Genomic DNA, 18,981 nt, shown 5'->3' with positions numbered 1-18,981 from the left:
GGGAGGGGGAGGGGCACAGAGAACTAGATAGAGGGTGACGGAGGACAATCTGACTTTGGGCGAGGGGTTTGCAACATGGTTTGATGACAAAATAACCTAGACATGTTTTCTTTGAATATATGTACCCTGATTTATTAATGTCATCCCATTACCATTAATAAAAATTTATTAAAAAAAAAAGAAAAACAAACAAACAAACAAAAAAATTGGCTTGTAATATATTGTAAACAGTAACTTTTACAAAGTTGTAATGGAAATTTATTCCATGGAGGTAAGCCAAGATTATAATTATTTGAGTTTTTAATATCAATGATTTTTATTTGTTTTCTAAGAATAATTCATACACATAAAAATGTCAGCATAGACTAGAAATTGCTGGATATTATTTCAACCTGAAAAGAGAGTGAATAAAATGTAAGAAAGAAAATAGCTAAGAGCATAATAACCTCAGATAACGTATATTATCTTATTGATTAACAAAAAAATGGTCTTACTTTCCAAATATAAAAATTACCACCATTATCTACTAGTTCTTCACATGTACTAATTGCTTCTTGCCGTTTTGTACGTTAAAAAAAACCTTCTTATATGATTTTATTCTTTCACTTAATGCATTAGTTTTTTAAAAAGCTATTTTAAGGTAATATTTCTTGCCTTTATTATTATTAATTGCTCAAAAGGAGAGGAGGAAAGGGGCATGTGAATATATTCATAGTGTACTGTGTTTTAAGAGTAATTTTTATAGTTACTACAATCATGTTCATAATTTCATCATTCATCGTTATCCTCATATGACAGGTATGTGAATGGAGTGTCAAGAAACATTTTTTAAATCCCACAGCATCGACCTATACAAACTGAAATGTGTCTGACTCCATAGTGCACACCCTTTGCATTGTCTCTCTTTTAGTCTCCAATCATTTTCAAGTGTTGTTTGACATCACTGTCATATAATGAACTTTTTTTTTTTTTAATAATTTTATTTTCTTAATGGGGTGACATCAATAAATCAGGATACATATATTCAAAGATAACATGTCCAGGTTATCTGGTCGTTCAATTATGTTGCATACCCATCACCCAAAGTCAGATTGTCCTCTGTCACCTTCTATCTAGTTTTCTTTGTGCCCCTCCCCCTCCCCCTTTCCCTCTCCCTCTCTCCCCTCCCCCCATAACCACCACACTCTTATCAATGTCTCTTAGTCTCACTTATATGTCCCACCTACATATGGAATAATGCAGTTCCTGGTTTTTTCTGATTTACTTATTTCACTTCGTATAATATTATCAAGATCCCACCATTTTGCTGTAAATGATCCGATGTCATCATTTCTTATGGCTGAGTAGTATTCCACAAAATATATGTGCTCAAGTCTCACTGTTGTATAGAAATGGGATGATCTTTGGGTAGTCATATTTTTTGCAGTTTTCAAAATAGTCTCTAATGTTTTCTTTTAATACTGAGAAATACTGTGCATAGTTTTTAGACAAAGTACTGATGAAATAACTTCACTTTATATCTATATCTACATCTATATCTCTATACATGCATATAAGTACATGTAAAAATTAATTTGTGATTTTTATCCCAAAACTGTGCTCTTCCTTGTACATTTCCTGTCTCAGCGAATGACACTACTCTGCTCAAAAGAGAAACCTAGAGAACATCTGTGACCCTTAGTTGTACCTCATTCAAATTTTTCCACCTTAGAGTGGATTGGTAAGAGATTTGCCTAAGATATTTCTCTGATTTCAATCTTGTTTTCCTTTAGCCATTTTTTACATTCTTTCCAGTTTGATCATTTAAAAAGATAATTCTGATTGATTTTTCTCCCTGCTTAAAATTCTTTATTAACTCGCCTTCAGTCTGATTGTGAAGTCACAATACTGTATTATGGTTTCTTACCCTAGATCATAAACATCCTGTTTATCTCCCCAAACTCATTGTTTACAATTTTATTTATTTCAATGAAATATATCATGTGTTCACTTTCCTGTGGTTCATGATAAATCCTGTTTCTTAAACTAAATCACTCTTTATATTTTCATCTGTTAGTCCTAATTCTACACATCATTTTCTAAAGATTTCTTGTACTCAAACTTCATCTTTACCATAAAATTTATCATGCTTTTATTAAACATTTGATATATTCTACATGAAAACATTTAAAATATCCAAGAGAACTTTCCCTTTTCCTTGTTAATGCTATTTTATATTATTCAATATATATTATATATACATATTCAATATATATATATATGTTTTTAAAATCTCCCCTGTTTTCTCTTCAGGGATATACCTTTCAGCCTTAGATAATAAACTGAAAATTTTGGCCACAAAACCAATTAGAAAAAAGCAACCGAAGATGTAGATATTTTACCAGGCTTCTCTGGAATTCATTTACAATATCTTATATATCTAATGTGTGCAAATAAACTAAACCCATGCACAAGAGAGCAAAATGATTTGCACCAATAATTCTGAATTTATGTGAGAAACATTCACATATATCTTACCCTGTGTCAGACCCTATGCTAGTCTTTCTCAACATGACATTAAATACCACACTACCTTGGTTTCTTTACAGCTGCTGGTAGGTGCAGCATGACAGCACTATGACCATATACCAAGAAATAACATGAAAAGGTGATTTTTCCAGGCTAGGGGATATGAAATAAAACTCTTTTATTTTGTTTTTTTAGGGTGTGGGGGGATTGTTTTTTATTTGTTTTGTATTGAAACACATAGTTTTTTCAAGCCAAATGCAAGGAATAAACAGTATTAAATAACAAAGTCAAATTTATTTGAAACACACATACATATACATTCATGCATGCATCTGTTCTCTGTAAAACTATCTAAGACATGCATCTGGTCATTGCTCCTAATTTTCATTATTTTCAATAACTAACTTGAGGAGTTTTCAAAAAATACATTCTTGGAATTTTAAAAATATACTTTGCTTGTTTATTTTAATACTTATCCATTTAGGGGCGCCAATGATATATTGTATAAGCAATTTATTTTGTCCATTTATAGGCTAGATGAAGGGAAAGTGATAGTCATTATTCATATAATACAGCATTTTTTTTTCTAGTGGCCTGCAATTCTGAAAATTGTCAAAGGGATTTCATGTGGGTCTGCTCATAGTCCCTCAAGAATCTTAAAATATAAGTAATAAGAACTTACAGAGGCAAAATCTTAATTTAAGAGCTTTAATATTAATGTTTATTATACTAAAGTTATTATAAAAATTTTATACCACTTTGCCATTTGTAAGATATTATATGATCCAAAAGAGTGTTATAAAATACAGATGAGAAAAAGTGGTCTTTGACAGGCTTTTACCTATTATTATTACATATGTGATTTTTATTTCTATTTCAAAGGAATGATAAATATAATGGCTCATTATTATAAATATATAATAAACATATTATACTATATCATTTATATAAAATTAAATATTATTTAAAGTTCATTTGTAAAAATGGCTCAGTTAAAATACATACCATTGAACAGATATATTTCTTTAGAAAATCAATAGTCATTAATTCATACAGTGTTGTTTTATAAACACTAGGGATGCAGAAAGGTAAGAATTTAAAAATACATCCTCTAATATATATTTTAGTTCAATAATTAAATATTAGCTTCTTTTATATTTTGCTCTTTGGAGGAGGAATGATTCTTCTCTCACAATTAAAGTAAAATCAAAAAATTGCAAGACCTAGTTCTTCAAATAGTTCCCCTTCTTTCCTTCATTCCACCTTCTTTCTTCCTCCTTAGCAGATTTTATCTATCCTCATTGGAATCAGAGTCTGCCATAAGGAAGAGTAAGATTCAGAAGGCCAGGTACTTTAGCCCGTCCATTAGGAATTATGTTTGTAATTAAACACAGCCTATCTAAATATTGTGTTTGAACACATATTTAAACATGGACAATCAAGGGAGTTATGTACCTTTAAAAGTATTCTTAAAGAAATTTACTTCAATCAGGGTTCAAGTTTTTCAACTGAAATTTATAAACTCTTTACCCTCTGAGAAACATAAAGAGAGGAGGTTATTATTCTACTTCAACTATATAAAAAGTTTGCAATTCTCCTGTACCCAATATGAAGAGGTTTTGCACGTTTGTTTATTTGCACAGTAATTCGCTTTAAGTTTTCTGATAAAGGAGCAAAATAATAGAGATATTGAGAGATTGGAAAGGAAAGAAGGGGGAAAAAAGGAGAAATTGAACACGAGGACACAAAATCTGAGAATATTATATCCATTCCCATCATTGCAAGCAACTTAATAGTAGCTACGTATATAGCATAAGGTATTTTCACTATAATTAATTTGTTCTGTCCTCCTTTTCCTTCAACACTCATACAAACCAACAAAAATTTTCTAGCTATATGACTAGAATGGGAGCTGTTCTGGTATGAGCTTAAGTCTAACAACCATGGATATTCAAGGGACAATAAATAGTTCATCAAGATCAGTCAATCATTTTCATTCCATCTTCTCAGCCAAAGCGATTGTCCAAGGGTGAGTGCTTTATACATGAAAGAGCATTCAGAGCCCTTTGGTGTTTGTTTCTTATTTAACAAATACTTATGTTTTTCTTTTTTAAAATTTAGGTACACAATTTTACAATGAATTATTTATATATTGTATTTTGTGTGTTTACTTCCCCAAATCAACTTTTCTTCTATCACCATTTATCCTCTCTTTATCCTCTTATTTTCTGTTTATGGTTATAAGTATTGTTACTTGGACTTTCCACCCCATGGAAAATATCTCTGCAAAAATAACAATGGACCTAACATAGTCAGGCAAAAATGGGATGCAGATTGTTGATTTCTGCAGCCTTTCATTATCTTATTCTAGTTATTTTAAAAATCAAATATTCTGAATTTTGTACACAAAAACATGATGAACTCTTTGCAAGTGAACATTATAAACTAAAGTAATCACTTTGGGTTCAGATTAATTTGACTAAGTATATTATTTGTGTACTTATCTTCTTTAAAGGAAATAAATTCTTATATTTGAAGTAAATTATGGTGGCAACAACCTTACCTGTGTCCACTCATTAGTTTGTGGGTCATAGGATTCCATGGTATTGAGGTATGTCTGCCCATCATAGCCACCAACAGCATATAATTTGTCACCCAGGAGACAAACTCCAACAGCATCTCTGGGCATACTCAAAGGAGCCACCATGGTCCATGTGTCTGTTTTTGGGTCATATCTAAAATGTAAGAACAATGGGACATATTCTAATCACGTTCATCTTTCACCATATGGATGATACCCATTCAAAAACATTCCATGAAAATAAAAGTAGTTTGTTTTTTTTTAACTGAAAGCCCAATTGTTTGAGCAGGTGTTCAAGAACGAATATCCACAATGTGAGACTCTCTAAATTTTAAGGAATTTTAAAAATATACCTAGACTTTTATTCAGATAGAGTGAGTTTACAAAATTAATATAATTTTTTTCAATGAAGAAGTCACATACATAAATAACTATTTACTACAGTATGAACAAAGTACTATGGTAACAAAACAGAAGTAATTGTTAACAAATCTGAGAGAATTATGGAATAGTTCACATACAAGTTTAAACCACCATTAAGTCAGGTTTGCAAAGTTAGCCTAAGTTTGCTATGAATAAGAAGTTTCTGTAAAAAAAAACAAAACTGAAGTGTTAACAAAAATGCATTATCAGTTTTAAGGAAGCAGGTGTAAAATGTGGTTAAGTTTAAGAATGTTAGAAAAAGCAGAGTGCCTAAAAACGTGTAGTTGTTTGTTTGCTTGTTTTTTAAATCAACTTATGGATGTTTGATTCCCAGAGTAATTAGGTGCTTATGTTTACTCAACAGGAAAACAGGGGGCCTCTGAAACCTGGGAAAATAATTATAGTGACACTACTCAGGATTCCCCATTGGTGAATTGGCAAATCAAGCAAATAAAGCAAGGGATCCAAGTTATTACTGAATTTAAACAAAAAATTGATATAATTTTCAGAAAGTTTGATTACCACACATTACATATATGTATATAAATATGCATATATATGCATATAAATACTCTTTTAAATACTTATTATATTTTAAGTGGCAAAAATCTAAAGAATACTTTTGTGAATGAGTTTTACTTTAACTAAGAATAAATAACCACTCTTTTACCTTTAATCTGCAACTACAGGTTCAGATAAAGAAACAAGAAAGCTAGTGAGAACCCAGTAGAGTAAAAGCAGAAAGAAAACTAAATTAAAAAAAATATTTATAAACCCAGTAAATATATTCTTTGTTGTTTTTCTACTCCAGTCTTGTTTTTCACCAGCTAAAACTTTCAACCCACAAACTCTTAAAACAAAGAAAGAAATGAACACACACACACACACACACACACACACACACAAAAAAAAAAAACAAGCCAAAAACCTCATCTGTAGTTTATTGGAAATAAAGAAGGCTGTTATAAAAAGAAATGAATGGAAGGACTGCCAGGATCTGGAATTCATATGTCATAGAGATATTCACATTACTCAAGATGTTACATGCAATTACACTCTGTGGTTGAAGGAGTTGTGACAGTCTTGGTGATATATATTAAATTTGAAATAAATTGGATGCCTGCAAAAACAGGTCCACCTTAAAGCATAGGCTGTCTAGCAAATAAAAATTCAATTTTACATGCAGCAATAAATAAATACAATGATCATAAATAGACACAGAGACATATAGACACACAAACACACAATCTATGACATCAAATTCCTCTTTAAAATATTTAACTTGTACCACGAACATTTAAAAATGTATATTATATATATACACACACACACATATATATACACACACACACACATTTAAATAAATAGCAAAAAAGTAAAGAGGGTAGAAAATACACTACAAAAAATCAAATAGTACAATCTATAAAGTAGAATGTATACAGGATAACTGCCTGATTTTTTCAATTAAAAAAATGTAGTAAGAAGTAAATAAGAAGTAACTTATAAATTGAGATTTAAAAGCAGAACAAAATAGGCCCTGGCTGGGTTGCTCAGGGAATAGATCATACTCCTGGAGCACCAAGGTCATGGGTTTGATCACCAGTCTGGACGGTACGAGGAACAATAAATGAGTGTACAACTAAAATGGAACAACTAAGTGGAACAAGGTGATGCTTCTCTTTCTCTCTCTCTCCCTCCTTCCCTCTCCTTTGTCTCTATTTCTCTCCCCACCTTCTCTCTCTGTGTTGTTCAAATCAATGAAAAACATAAAAACATAACAAAATAGAGCATACCTTACTTGGATCCCAATTCAAACTAATTATTAAAACATGTTTGAGACATGGAAATTTTAATTCTGGGCATTAGATTTTAATAAGACATAACTGAAGTGTCTGTTAGTTGTGCTAAAGACATTGTGATTATGTTAAAATATAAAGTACTGATTATTTTTAATTTTTTAATTTTTTCTCTGGAATGAAATCGGAAATATTTTCAGCTAAAATGACATCTTTAAAATTTTCTTTAAAATAATACCTCAGGGGGAAAAAGGACAGTGAAGGAGAAAGAATAAAACAAAAACAACAAATTGGTAATGGTTGTTGAAGTTGGGTGATGTGTTCAGGGGAGTATATTGCATTGTTTACCTTTTGTATGTCAGGAAATTTTTATAGTGAAGAGAAGAAAATGTAATATACTTTAATTTCAGTGAACAGTAACACTCTTTTATTTTATTCATTCTTCTACAGAATCCAGTCTGGCTTTTGTCACAATCAATTCCCCTAAATAGCTATTTCTGAAGTCATATTTTAGTCTTCATTTAATTTTTATTTAGCTCTATAGGATTTTTTCCAGCCACTGTCTACAGAACAGACATTGTTTATCACTTTGATAAAAGGCAGAAGAACCAAGACAACAGCTAAGGGTACTACCCTAAGCAATAGTAAATGAATTACTGCAACCTCAAGTGAACCTTAAATATCAAAACAATTCTCAAATACTCATATTTCAGGGTAAAATGAAAACAAACTAGGATGTGTTATATTTAAGTACATATTTAAAGATAATATTCTACATTTAGGAATAAGTATCATTTTCTTTATATTTTACAAAATTCCTAAAGGGAATTTAAAAAATTTAGTGCATTATTTTATAAAAATTAAATCTTTGAATTAGATGTACTTGTCATGAGTAGTAGGTAACATACTTTACATGTGTAATAACATTTTTTAAATTCATATCTGGTAATATTGACCATATTTAAATTTATATATTTGTTGGAAACAAAACAAAAGAAAACGTGAGTACAACCTTCCTTCCTCCCAATCAATACTTTCTCTCTGATATTTAAAAACTAATCACATAAATTCAAAATTAGCTACTAGCAATTATGCTTGTTCTCATTTTAACAGCTCAGAACTGACTTTCCTGTATTCAGAATTTTATAGATTCACTTCTCAGCTTGGGGATATACAAAATCGTTACCCCCTCAAAAATAGTAATATTTTTAGCTTAGGAAAGGATTCACAGATATACAAGCATTTTTCAAACAATTCCTAACTCTGAACTCTGTCACTGTCAGTTCTTGTTTTTGACAAAAATTAGTTCTAAGCATTTTGGAGAATGGATCTGTGGTTTTCTGTTCATTTAAACAATAAAAGGGCTGTGGCTATCTTTTATATTTATGCTCTCTTCCTTTCCTACATTTCACCTTGCCCTTCATGGTCAGAGTGTGAGCTCGGGATCAGGGACTCTATTAGAAGTTTATAGCCTCAGGCACGAGAATATACACTGTGGCTAAAATTGGCTCTAAAGAGAAACCTTGCTGAAGGCAAATGGCAGTCACAGAACAAAAGTTAGTTTCTCATTGAAAATCCCTATTGTAATTTTGAGGTACCTTTAATTTTTAATCATGGTCACTTCAATAGCTTAAGGATAATAATTAATCTTAAAATATTTAAAGGGAAATTTTAAAATATAAAAATATATTTTGATAACAAATAGAATTGAAAATGTCCATTTTTCTAAATGTATATGGGCTATAGTCATCTAGAAACCAAACAACACAACATAGAAGTGCTTTGTAGCAAGGTATGTTTTCTTGTAAAACAAAATAAATAGGAAACAAAGAAAGAAAATAAATAGAACAGCTCTGAAAAAGAAGTATTTAGGTTTCTAATAAATAAATTATACAATCTATGTTGGCATTAATTTTAATAAATTATTTGTGAATTATAAAGGACAATAATTGTGATAAAAAATAAACATTTTTTGCCTGACCAGGTAGATGGTGGCACAGTGGATGGAGGATCAGACTGGGACCCAGGTTTGAGACCCTGAGTTTGCCAGCTTGAGCGCAGGTTCAACTGGTTTGAGAAAGGCTCACAAGCTTGGCCCCAAAGTCGCTGGCTTGAGCAAGGGGTCACCCAGTCTGCTGTGCCACCCCCAAGGGCACATGTGGGAAAGCAATCAATGAACAACTAAGGTACCTCAATGAAGAATTGATGCTTCTCATCTCTCTCCTTTACTGTCTGTCTGTCCCTCTCTCTGACTCTCTGTCTCTGTCACAATAAACAAATAAATAAATAAATATAAAAAAATAATAAACATTCTTATTTTTCTTATAAATAAAATCGACATTTTACAAGGTATCATGAAATTATCAGTCAAAATAACTTTATAATTATTCCTAGTATCTATTTTTTCTTCTAAGTGTTCTCAGGATTTAGGCCGCATTTTATTTTTATTTAAATTATAAGATTAAATTTTAATGTTTGCAGACCCACAATCACAATTTATAAGTGTTTATAATTTAATAAGTACCGCATTAAACATATAAGTCAATTTAGAGTACAATTCATGTTTTTATAATTTTTAATTTTCTAATCTCCTAAAAGATGCATTCCCGTGTATTTAAAACTTTTCTCAATATTTTTAAAAATTTTCCTTTCAATGTACTACTATACATTGTGAAATTTATTACTAGATATTTTTATCTATTTTTACCAGTAATTTATCTTATTTTATTTTTATTTTTTAATTTAGTGAGAGGGAGGGAGGCAGAGACAGACTTCCGGATGCGCCCAGACTGGGATCCACCCAGCAAGCCCACTAGGAGGTGATGCTCTGCCCATCAAGGGCTCTTGCTCTGTTGTGACCAGAGCCATTTTTTGGCACCTGAGGCAGAGGCCATGGAGCCATCCTCAGCATCTAGGGCCAAGTTGCTGCAATCGAGCCATGGCTGCAGAGGGGAGTAGAGAGAGAGAGAAGTGACAGGAGAAGGAGGAGGGGTGGAGAAGCAGATGGGCACTTCTCTTGTGTGCTCTGGCTGGGAATTGAACCTGGAACAGCCACACGCTGGGCTGACACTTGACCACTGAGCCAACCATCCAGGGTCTTTATCAGTTATTTTTATACATTAGTTTTGTCATTTATTGTTTACAGGTTGGAATACAATTTTATATATTGACTGAGTCTATAGCAACATTATTAATTCACTCATTATCTAATATAGTTTCTACTTAAATTCTGAATAGATTATCATTAAATATTTATAATGCAAGATTAAATATTGACAGCTTTATTTATTCCTTTGCAGTTGTTACTTTCTCTTTATTGCCTTATTCCTTTTATAGGCTAGTTATTCTATTAAAATGTTGAATAACAGTGGTATTGCAAATCACATTTTTTTATTGTAATGAAAATTTCACAATAAAATATTTTAATATCAGACCATTAATTTTTGTATTAATTTTTTCCAAATTTGTTGAGACATTATTATAATAAATGTTTAGTTTTAGCATTACTTTTGAATATATTCAGATATTATTATTTTTATTTTATTATTTATTTTATTTAGTGAGAGGAGGGGAGGCAGAGAGATCCCTGCCTGCACCCTGACCAGGTTCCACCTGGCAAGATGACCAGGAGGCAATGCTTTGCTCACCTGGGGCACTGCTCTCCTGTTCAGCAACCAAGCTCCTCTTTAATGCCTGAGGTTAAGGCCATCATGGAGCCATCCTCATTGCCCAGGGCCAACTTGCTCCAAATGAGTGACGGTTTCAGAGAAGGAGAGAAAGAGAGAGAGTGAGAGAGGGAAAGAAGAGAGAGGGGGTGGTGGAGAAGCAGATTTATTGGGACAAATCTCCTGTGTGCCCTGACTGGGAATTGAACACAGGCATCTGCCCATAGGCTGGGCCAATGCTCCACCACTGAGCAAATTAGCAAAGGTTCAGATGTTTATTTTATTACTGTATTGAGTTATACTGATTAACATTTTTCTGTTAAATACTCTTGTATTTCAAGAATCAACTCAAATTTGTTGAGAGACACTCCTTTTTATTTATAGCTTAGTTTGATTTGCTAATGTTTCTTTTGGATATTTGTAACTATGCTTATGAGATAATTTAGCCAGCATTATTTTTCTTTCTCTTGTTTCTTTTTGTATAATATTTCTAAGGCAATATTTTTCTGTACTTTGTTTATTTTGGCTAACAATTCAAGTAATTATATAAACATATTTAAACAGTCTCTTTATAAAGTGTGCATAATATACAGTAAAGTCTAATTTTTGATATCTTATATAGGCACTTTTTCTCTTCCTTTTATTGACAGTCTAGCAAGTAGTTCATAAATTTTATTGCAAACATTCAGAGAAACAACTTGGGTTTCTTCTAAATCTTCTCTATTGCATGTTTGTTTTCTATTTTATTGTTTTTATTATTATCATTTCATTTTTGTATTTTTTTTATTTTATTTTAACTTCTCAGCATTGAAGCTGATTAAACATAAATATATGGAAATGAATAATTTTCTTTATTTTAATATTTAAATTTTTATTGATTAATTTTAGAGAGAAAGTGAGAAAAACATTAATTTGTTCTTCCACATATTTGTGCTTTTTTTTTTTTTTGCAAGAAAGAAAGATATAGGACAGAAAGACAGGAATGGAGAGGGATGAGAAGCATTAATTCATAGCTGTTCATTGATTGTTTTCTCATACGTACCTTGACTGGGGGGCTCCAGCTGAGCCAGTGACCCCTTGCTAAAGCCAAAAATCTTGGACTCAAGCCAGCAACCTTGAGCTTCAAGCCAGCAACCATGGTGTCATGTCTATGATCCCACGTTCAAGCCGGCCACCTCGGGGTTATGAATCTGGGTCATCAGAATTCCAGGCCAATGATCTATCCACTGCACCACTACCTGGTCATGCTACTTGTACATTTATTGGTTGCTTCTTGTATGTACCCTGAGCAGGTATCAAACCCACAACCTTGACTTATTGGGACAAATCTCTGACCAACTGAGCTACCAAGCCAGGGCCAGAATTCAATCATTTTTAAATAATTTATTTAATAGACCCAGCTTTTGCATCACCACAGGTCTGCATGGCTTCTCTGCTTCCATAGGCCTAGAAAGAGAGGTCTTACAGATTATTCACTCTACATGGTATTCAGTGAACCTTGATGTGTTTTGGTGCACCTGTTTCCACCAATCAAGGGACCTAGAATGGAATGGCTGCAAACCATACTGGCTTCCCTAAGGCTGAGAAAGAATTTAAGTTATGTGATCTCAGAGTATTCCGAGAAGAAAAGAATTAAAGGAGATGAACATTTTACATTATTTGTCAGGTGATTGACTATGTAGATTGATGAATTAACTAATAACAAGTGAAGCTATAAAATTAGGATGAAATATATATATACTGCTCATAAAAATTAGGGGATAATTCAAAATTAATATGAAGCAATAGAAAAAAGAAGCTTTTGATTTTTTTTTATTAAACAAGAATATCAGAAAAACAAATGGCAAATCAAAGAAAGTTGTTTGGTTATGCAAAGAGGATGCAAAACCAACTTTTATTTCATTGGTGGAAATGCACTATATAAAAGGCTGAAATTACTAGAGAATCTGTACTTTCCCTGATCCCCTAATTTTTCTGATTTTAAGACAAAAAATTACTTTAAAATATAAATACAATTGTAAAATGTAAGTTTGCTGGCTCTTATCTAATGAAGCAATCCTCTTAGTGTCATGGCTTTGAGAAGTTCCATTCTCACCTCATCATGATTAGCATGGCCAATATAACTTTAGTAAGTGTGATGCAAGCAGGAGTTTGATGAATCATTGTGCTGAACACTTCTCTTCTTTGAGCCCCACCATCTGGTGCAATGTCCAAGCCACAAGGAGAGTGTTTTAGAGCAGTGTTTTTCAACCAGTGTGCCATGAGACTTAGTCAGGTGTGCCGTGGGGAAATTAAACATGGGTCCCTGAACTACAGCCCACGTGCCAAATACAACCAGCGGAGGCTATTTATCCAGCCCACCTCCAGCCGCCTTCATCTGAACATAAACATTCCCCTCACAATCCCTCCAGCTATCAGCGACAGGAAGAGTGGAGGCACAGGGAACACTCACTGACCAATCACCCTCTAGGATTCATCCCGACCACTAGCGATGAACCAATAGTAGGCCGCCTCTCATCCACACCCAGAAAGGTTCCCGCTCGGGCCGCCCTGCACTTGTCATTATGTAGTGGTGGTGATTAGTTGAAGCTGCTACTCCTCCCCATGGTCCCGCTTTCTAATCCTGGTCAGGACTGGAGGTAAATGTTACCATCACTAGATGAAGCCTCAGCCTCAGCTGGTTATGTCTATCCTGATGGTGTATATAGATATTTGACCCTTTTCTTTTTAAAAGAGGCCCCTGCAGAGGGTGATATACAATGCATCACAATGCATCAAAATGTTATCTAACTTTAAAGCTAAAGTTTGCTGATCTTCCTTTGGACAGTTTTTGGTTATCTGTTGCCAAGGAGTTCCCCATTCAGGCCAACAAAGCTATTTTGACATTGCTCCCGTTTTCAACCACATATCTATGTGAGCTGAGCTTCTCAAGCTTGACTGTGATAAAAACTAAAAACAGAGAGAGACTGAGAACTGTTGAGGAAGAGCTTCGTGTGTGTCTTTCTACCATTCCTGCCAGGATATCTCTTTTGTGTTCGTCAAAACAGGCCCAGGTTTCACACTAAGTGAGTATAAATACTTTTAGAAACTATATTATTAACTATATATATATAATATGTACTGTGTTAGAGTGTCATTTTGTGTCATTTTGGTAGGTGGTGTGCCCCAGGATTTTGTAAATGTAAAAAATGTGCTGCGGCTCAAAAAAGGTTGAAAATCACTATATTAGAGGAGAACCATGGTGCTCTGGTTAAAGCCTTGGCTAAGCTGTGAGATGACAGCTAGCCCTAACTGTCAGTTCTGTGAGAGAACCATCTGAGAAATTTGAGGCTCCTTTTTCTTAGTTTCTGACTGATTCAAGAGATGCTTACTGGATATTTACTCTATGCCAGAAATTGTGCTAAATAGAGGAATATGGGCATGGAATAGCTACCCTTAATCAGTATCAGCAAACAGAACTTTGTTAAGTGAAAAAATTCTTGTAAAACAAATAATTTTCTCATTATAATATAGATAATTTACACTAATAAAAACTATTGTGCTTTCAAAGCAAATCTGCATTACGGAAAAATCTGTCGGTACTATAGGAAAAAAGACTGAAGAAAGCAAGAGTGGGTATTACAAAGGCTGGTGTAGGAGGTTCCTATTATTTTGAGACCTCTCTCCTACCAGGCCTCATTACTGGGATGCAGATTTGAGGGCAAAGGTGGCCCTGATCTGTTATTAGCACACAGTGGAACTGATGCCTTTCAGCATATTTTCTGACTCATGGTCTATTTTCTAATTTGTGGTCTTAAAGACGTGTAATTAGATGGGTTCTTTTTACTCTTTCTTCAGTAGATTTTAAGTGCTATGTAGCACAATAAAAAACATATGTCATACAATATTTATTCAATAACTAAACAGATGGATGTATATGCTTTTTTTTTAATGGATTGCTCCTTCTGTGCCTAAATTTGCTATAATTTACCGCATATTTTGGACATTGATTTTTGTCTCCTAAGATGTTTTCAGTAGAGTAAATCTTAGCTACAAAATAAGGTTTACTGTTCTATCAAGTATTCTAAAGTTCTTATTCTTCCTCAGTCTCCGCCTTGTTATCTGCTTTCATTTGAAGTACTAATGTTCTTTGAGTTTAAGACAGTATGACTCTCTACATTTTCTTGTAAACATTATACAACTGTACTTTAACATCACCATTATATAATACCTTTACATTTCCATAATTATTGTCCTATAATAAAATTTGTCCATTTACCTATCAACCTATTTATCTTTAAAATATAGCATGTATACTACTTCTTGCTATTCTTAATAATTTGTTTGCCTATGACTATATACTAAAAAACATTCTTTACATTATAGGTACGAAATAATTCAAGATACCATTATATATTCTGATTTATTGTTAATATACATGTGAAATCACCAGTATAAAATATATGTTACAGAAAGTGCAAAAATACTATTAATCTGATACATAGTGTGTGCTTGAATAAGAATCATGATAATGTCGTGTGGTTCTGCATTACTTAAGCTGCTTATTTCCACTACACTCTTATCATTTAAAATAGCTACGCTTATTTAAATCTAATTTTGCACCATAAATTTATTCCTAGACTGAATTATTTGTGCCTCCATTCACAAACATCATTTCAATATATTATACAGTAATTTTAGAAAAAAATGTGTATGAAATATTTTATTAGAAGCATTTATATAATGTATTCGCTATCATTTTTCCCAAGAATTTAGCAATAGAAAAATGTGGTTAAGCTGTCAGTCTATTAGAAGTATTTTTAAAAAATAAATGATTGCATGTTTGTGTATATAAAAATGTACAGAGTAACAATACAATTAAACAGGTTTCTATATTTTATCTAAGAAGTGGCTTAAGTTTGAAAAAATCTTGTTTACTAAAACTATTTCTCGCCATTTGCTTTATTCTCAGTAAAAATAACCTATATCTTTAGGAAAAAGTATCATAAGTGAGAAACAGCACCTTTCTCTCACTGACTGTACATAACACTTAACTACCACTTACAAGCATAAGTATTCAGGATATGTGTGTTTTTTTAATATCAAGAAAGAAATTGATTTTGTTCATCCATGTGATTAACCAAATATTCTGTTCTTCCAGGGAATATTTAGGATACTGTCCTCCTACCCTCATAAAGACTTTGGTGGCCATGTGACTTATTTATCACATTGCATGAAAAAAGAGAATTATATTACTTGCAGATGGAATCTTTAAGAGAACAATTTACTACTCTGGCTTTTCCTTTTTGACATAGAGAACAGCAGTTAATATTGCAATTTATTTGTCACTCTGGGCACCACAGCAATAACATTATGGAATTGTCATGGAGATATAGAACAAGTAAAAAGAGGACATTATTTTGTTAAGTCATTGAGTTTTGAAGTTATTCGATACAGTAGAATTATTTATCCTATTGCAGTTCATAAAACAATCAACCTCAATATTCTCTATTCTCACTTCCACATATATGAATACATATCCTTATGTAATAGGAAACATCGCCATGATTTTTTCTAACTCTTTAATTCTTACTGCATACAATATAATAGTTCTAAATGATGCATGATCATTAAAGAGAACTTAGATACAACCATGCCAGAAAATGTCTGGTGCATTCCTCTCCAGCCTTTTTGCATCTGGTCATTTAGGAAGAGTTTAAAAAAGACCTATAGTTTCTCTATACACCAGGGTTATAAACAATATAGCTCTAATTAGTCTGTGTTACATAAAAAAATGTGCAACATAAAAGTCTATAATTCACCCTCAAGAGTTTGAAGGAAGTAGTAGCACAAAAAGAATATAATGAAATAGAACAAATAAAATCATCTGATTTTTAAAGAAGGCTTAACAAATATCATTAATTTAAAAATTACTTAAAATTATATTTTAACCAAACTTTTAAAATACATTAAGGAGAAATTTAAAGATTACTTTAAAACCTTGTACAAAAATGTAGGGCTTTACATAAATAGTTGAAGAAAAAAAGAAAGAAAGAAAGAAAGAAAGAAAGAAAGAAAGAAAGAAAGAAAGAAAGAAAGAAAGAAATGGAAGAAAGAAATGGAAGAAAGAAATGGAAGAAGGAAGGGGAAAAAACAAGAGAAAATAAAGTGTATGTGTAAATGTGTGTGTGTTCATGTGCATGTATGTGTGTGTGTGAGAGAGAGAAGCAGCTCTAAGAATTGAAATTTCCTTTCCTAAATTATGTAGTTTTCACACTCTTGAATTAGGCGTCACTGTAATTTTTACTGTCTCTTTGCCATAGCAGTGTCCTTGAGGTCTTACCTTTCTACATAATCTAGTAGCCGGGAACAGTGATTTGAAGCAGGAGCATCATGACCTCCTACTGCATAAAGAAAACCATCGCATGTGGCTACTCCAACACCCCCTCTTCTCTTACACATTGGAGCACACATGTTCCATTTATTTGTATGAGGGTCATAATACTCCATTGAACTCAAACACGAACTTCCATCACGACCTCCAACTGAATACAACCTAAAAAGCACAATTGAAAAAACATAATTTAATGCTATAGCATAGAAAAGAGAAATCCTTTAAAAATACATTTCAATCACAATATGAACCTCAAATATATTTGAAATACAATACTCCACATGGACATTTTTGTTAAAGGTACTCTATAAATAATTGCATATGCTGAGAGTTGTCATCATTCTAATATGTAGTATATGAAATGAAATTAAAACAATTTTCTAATCTCTATTATTTCTACAGTATTAGATATTTAAGCTTCTTATGGCATAATAATTCAATATGTTAGCATATTATTTTAATAAATATTGTAGAATTGTTTTTTAAAATATAGAGTAAAGCGGCTAGATGAAAAAGTGAAGGAATTAAGGAAAGGGAAGAGATTTATAGGCACAGACAACAGTATGATGATTATAAGAGGGAAAGGGAGGTGGGGGAGATAGAAGCAGGTAAAGAGGGAATAAATGGTGATGGAAGGAGACTTGATTTGGGGTAGTGAATACACAATACAGTATACAGATCATGTGTTATGGAGTTATACACTTAAACATATAATTTTATTAATGCCACCACAATAAATTCAATAAAAATATATAATCTGAAGTTAGAAAAGCACAAATATATATATATAAGATATATTTAACTCTAATTTTTCTTGAAAATGACAATAATTAAATGAAAACACTATCATTACTTTATCAGCATTTGGTTTGCACTAGCAAATAAAGGATGCCTACTTCTGGGTTCTGTCCCTACAGTTTAGAATGCTAAATAAATGGAATATCTAAACAGTACTGTCATAATGTCAGTTTTCTTAATCAGTACTTATACTATAGCTATTGTATTACATAGATAAAAAAGAATTTCGAGAAAAAAAGTATGCAGTGATGTTAGTATGATTGAATATTGCTGAAACTTACTTAATATACTTATTTTCTATAGTTATTTAATTAATGAGAAAAATGCTATGTACCCAGGAGATTAAGTACTATAGCATAATTGATACTTAAATAATTAGAAGTATAATGTCTATTTCTAATAAAGTAGACAATAAAAAAATATTATCTATTTGATCACAGCCATGAAAATTTTATCATAATGAAGTATAGAGTAGCATGTATTCATTTGTTCAACATACATTTTTAATGCATACTTTGTGCTACATGCATATTATCTGAAAAGTTTTGCAAATATATTCATGAAGAAAACAGGAAGAAAATCTCTGCACTCAATTCTTCTGGAGGAAGGGTAGAATAACATACAAAATAAACATATATACATATTTATAAAGTGTTAAGTGCTATAGACATAGACAGAACAGGGAATTAGGATCAAGAACACAACTGGTAAGGGACTTTTGTGGTTAAAATTTTAAATGTATGATCAGGAAAGGTCTCACTGAGAAGATGATGTTTACACAAAAATTTGAAGACAGTAGTGGTTGGATGTGACTGCAGGAATATCTGCAGGAGAAGA

General features: G+C 32.2%; 1 protein-coding gene across 1 annotated transcript in view; it reads right to left on the bottom strand.

The window, feature by feature from the left end:
• The window catches only part of KLHL1 (kelch like family member 1), a 446,827-nt gene that overhangs the window by 8,505 nt on the left and 419,341 nt on the right, over window positions 1-18,981 (bottom strand). Inside the window, exons 9-10 of the mRNA XM_066235267.1 lie at window positions 17,296-17,508; window positions 5,072-5,243 (exon numbers count right to left, since the gene is read on the bottom strand). Of these exons, the coding sequence (XP_066091364.1) occupies window positions 5,072-5,243; window positions 17,296-17,508 (385 nt within the window). The remainder of the gene's footprint in view (window positions 1-5,071; window positions 5,244-17,295; window positions 17,509-18,981) is intronic.

Source organism: Saccopteryx bilineata, chromosome 6 (genome assembly GCF_036850765.1).
Source record: "Saccopteryx bilineata isolate mSacBil1 chromosome 6, mSacBil1_pri_phased_curated, whole genome shotgun sequence".
Taxonomy (NCBI): Eukaryota; Metazoa; Chordata; class Mammalia; order Chiroptera; family Emballonuridae; genus Saccopteryx; species Saccopteryx bilineata.
This window is presented reverse-complemented; position numbering and strand designations above follow the sequence as displayed.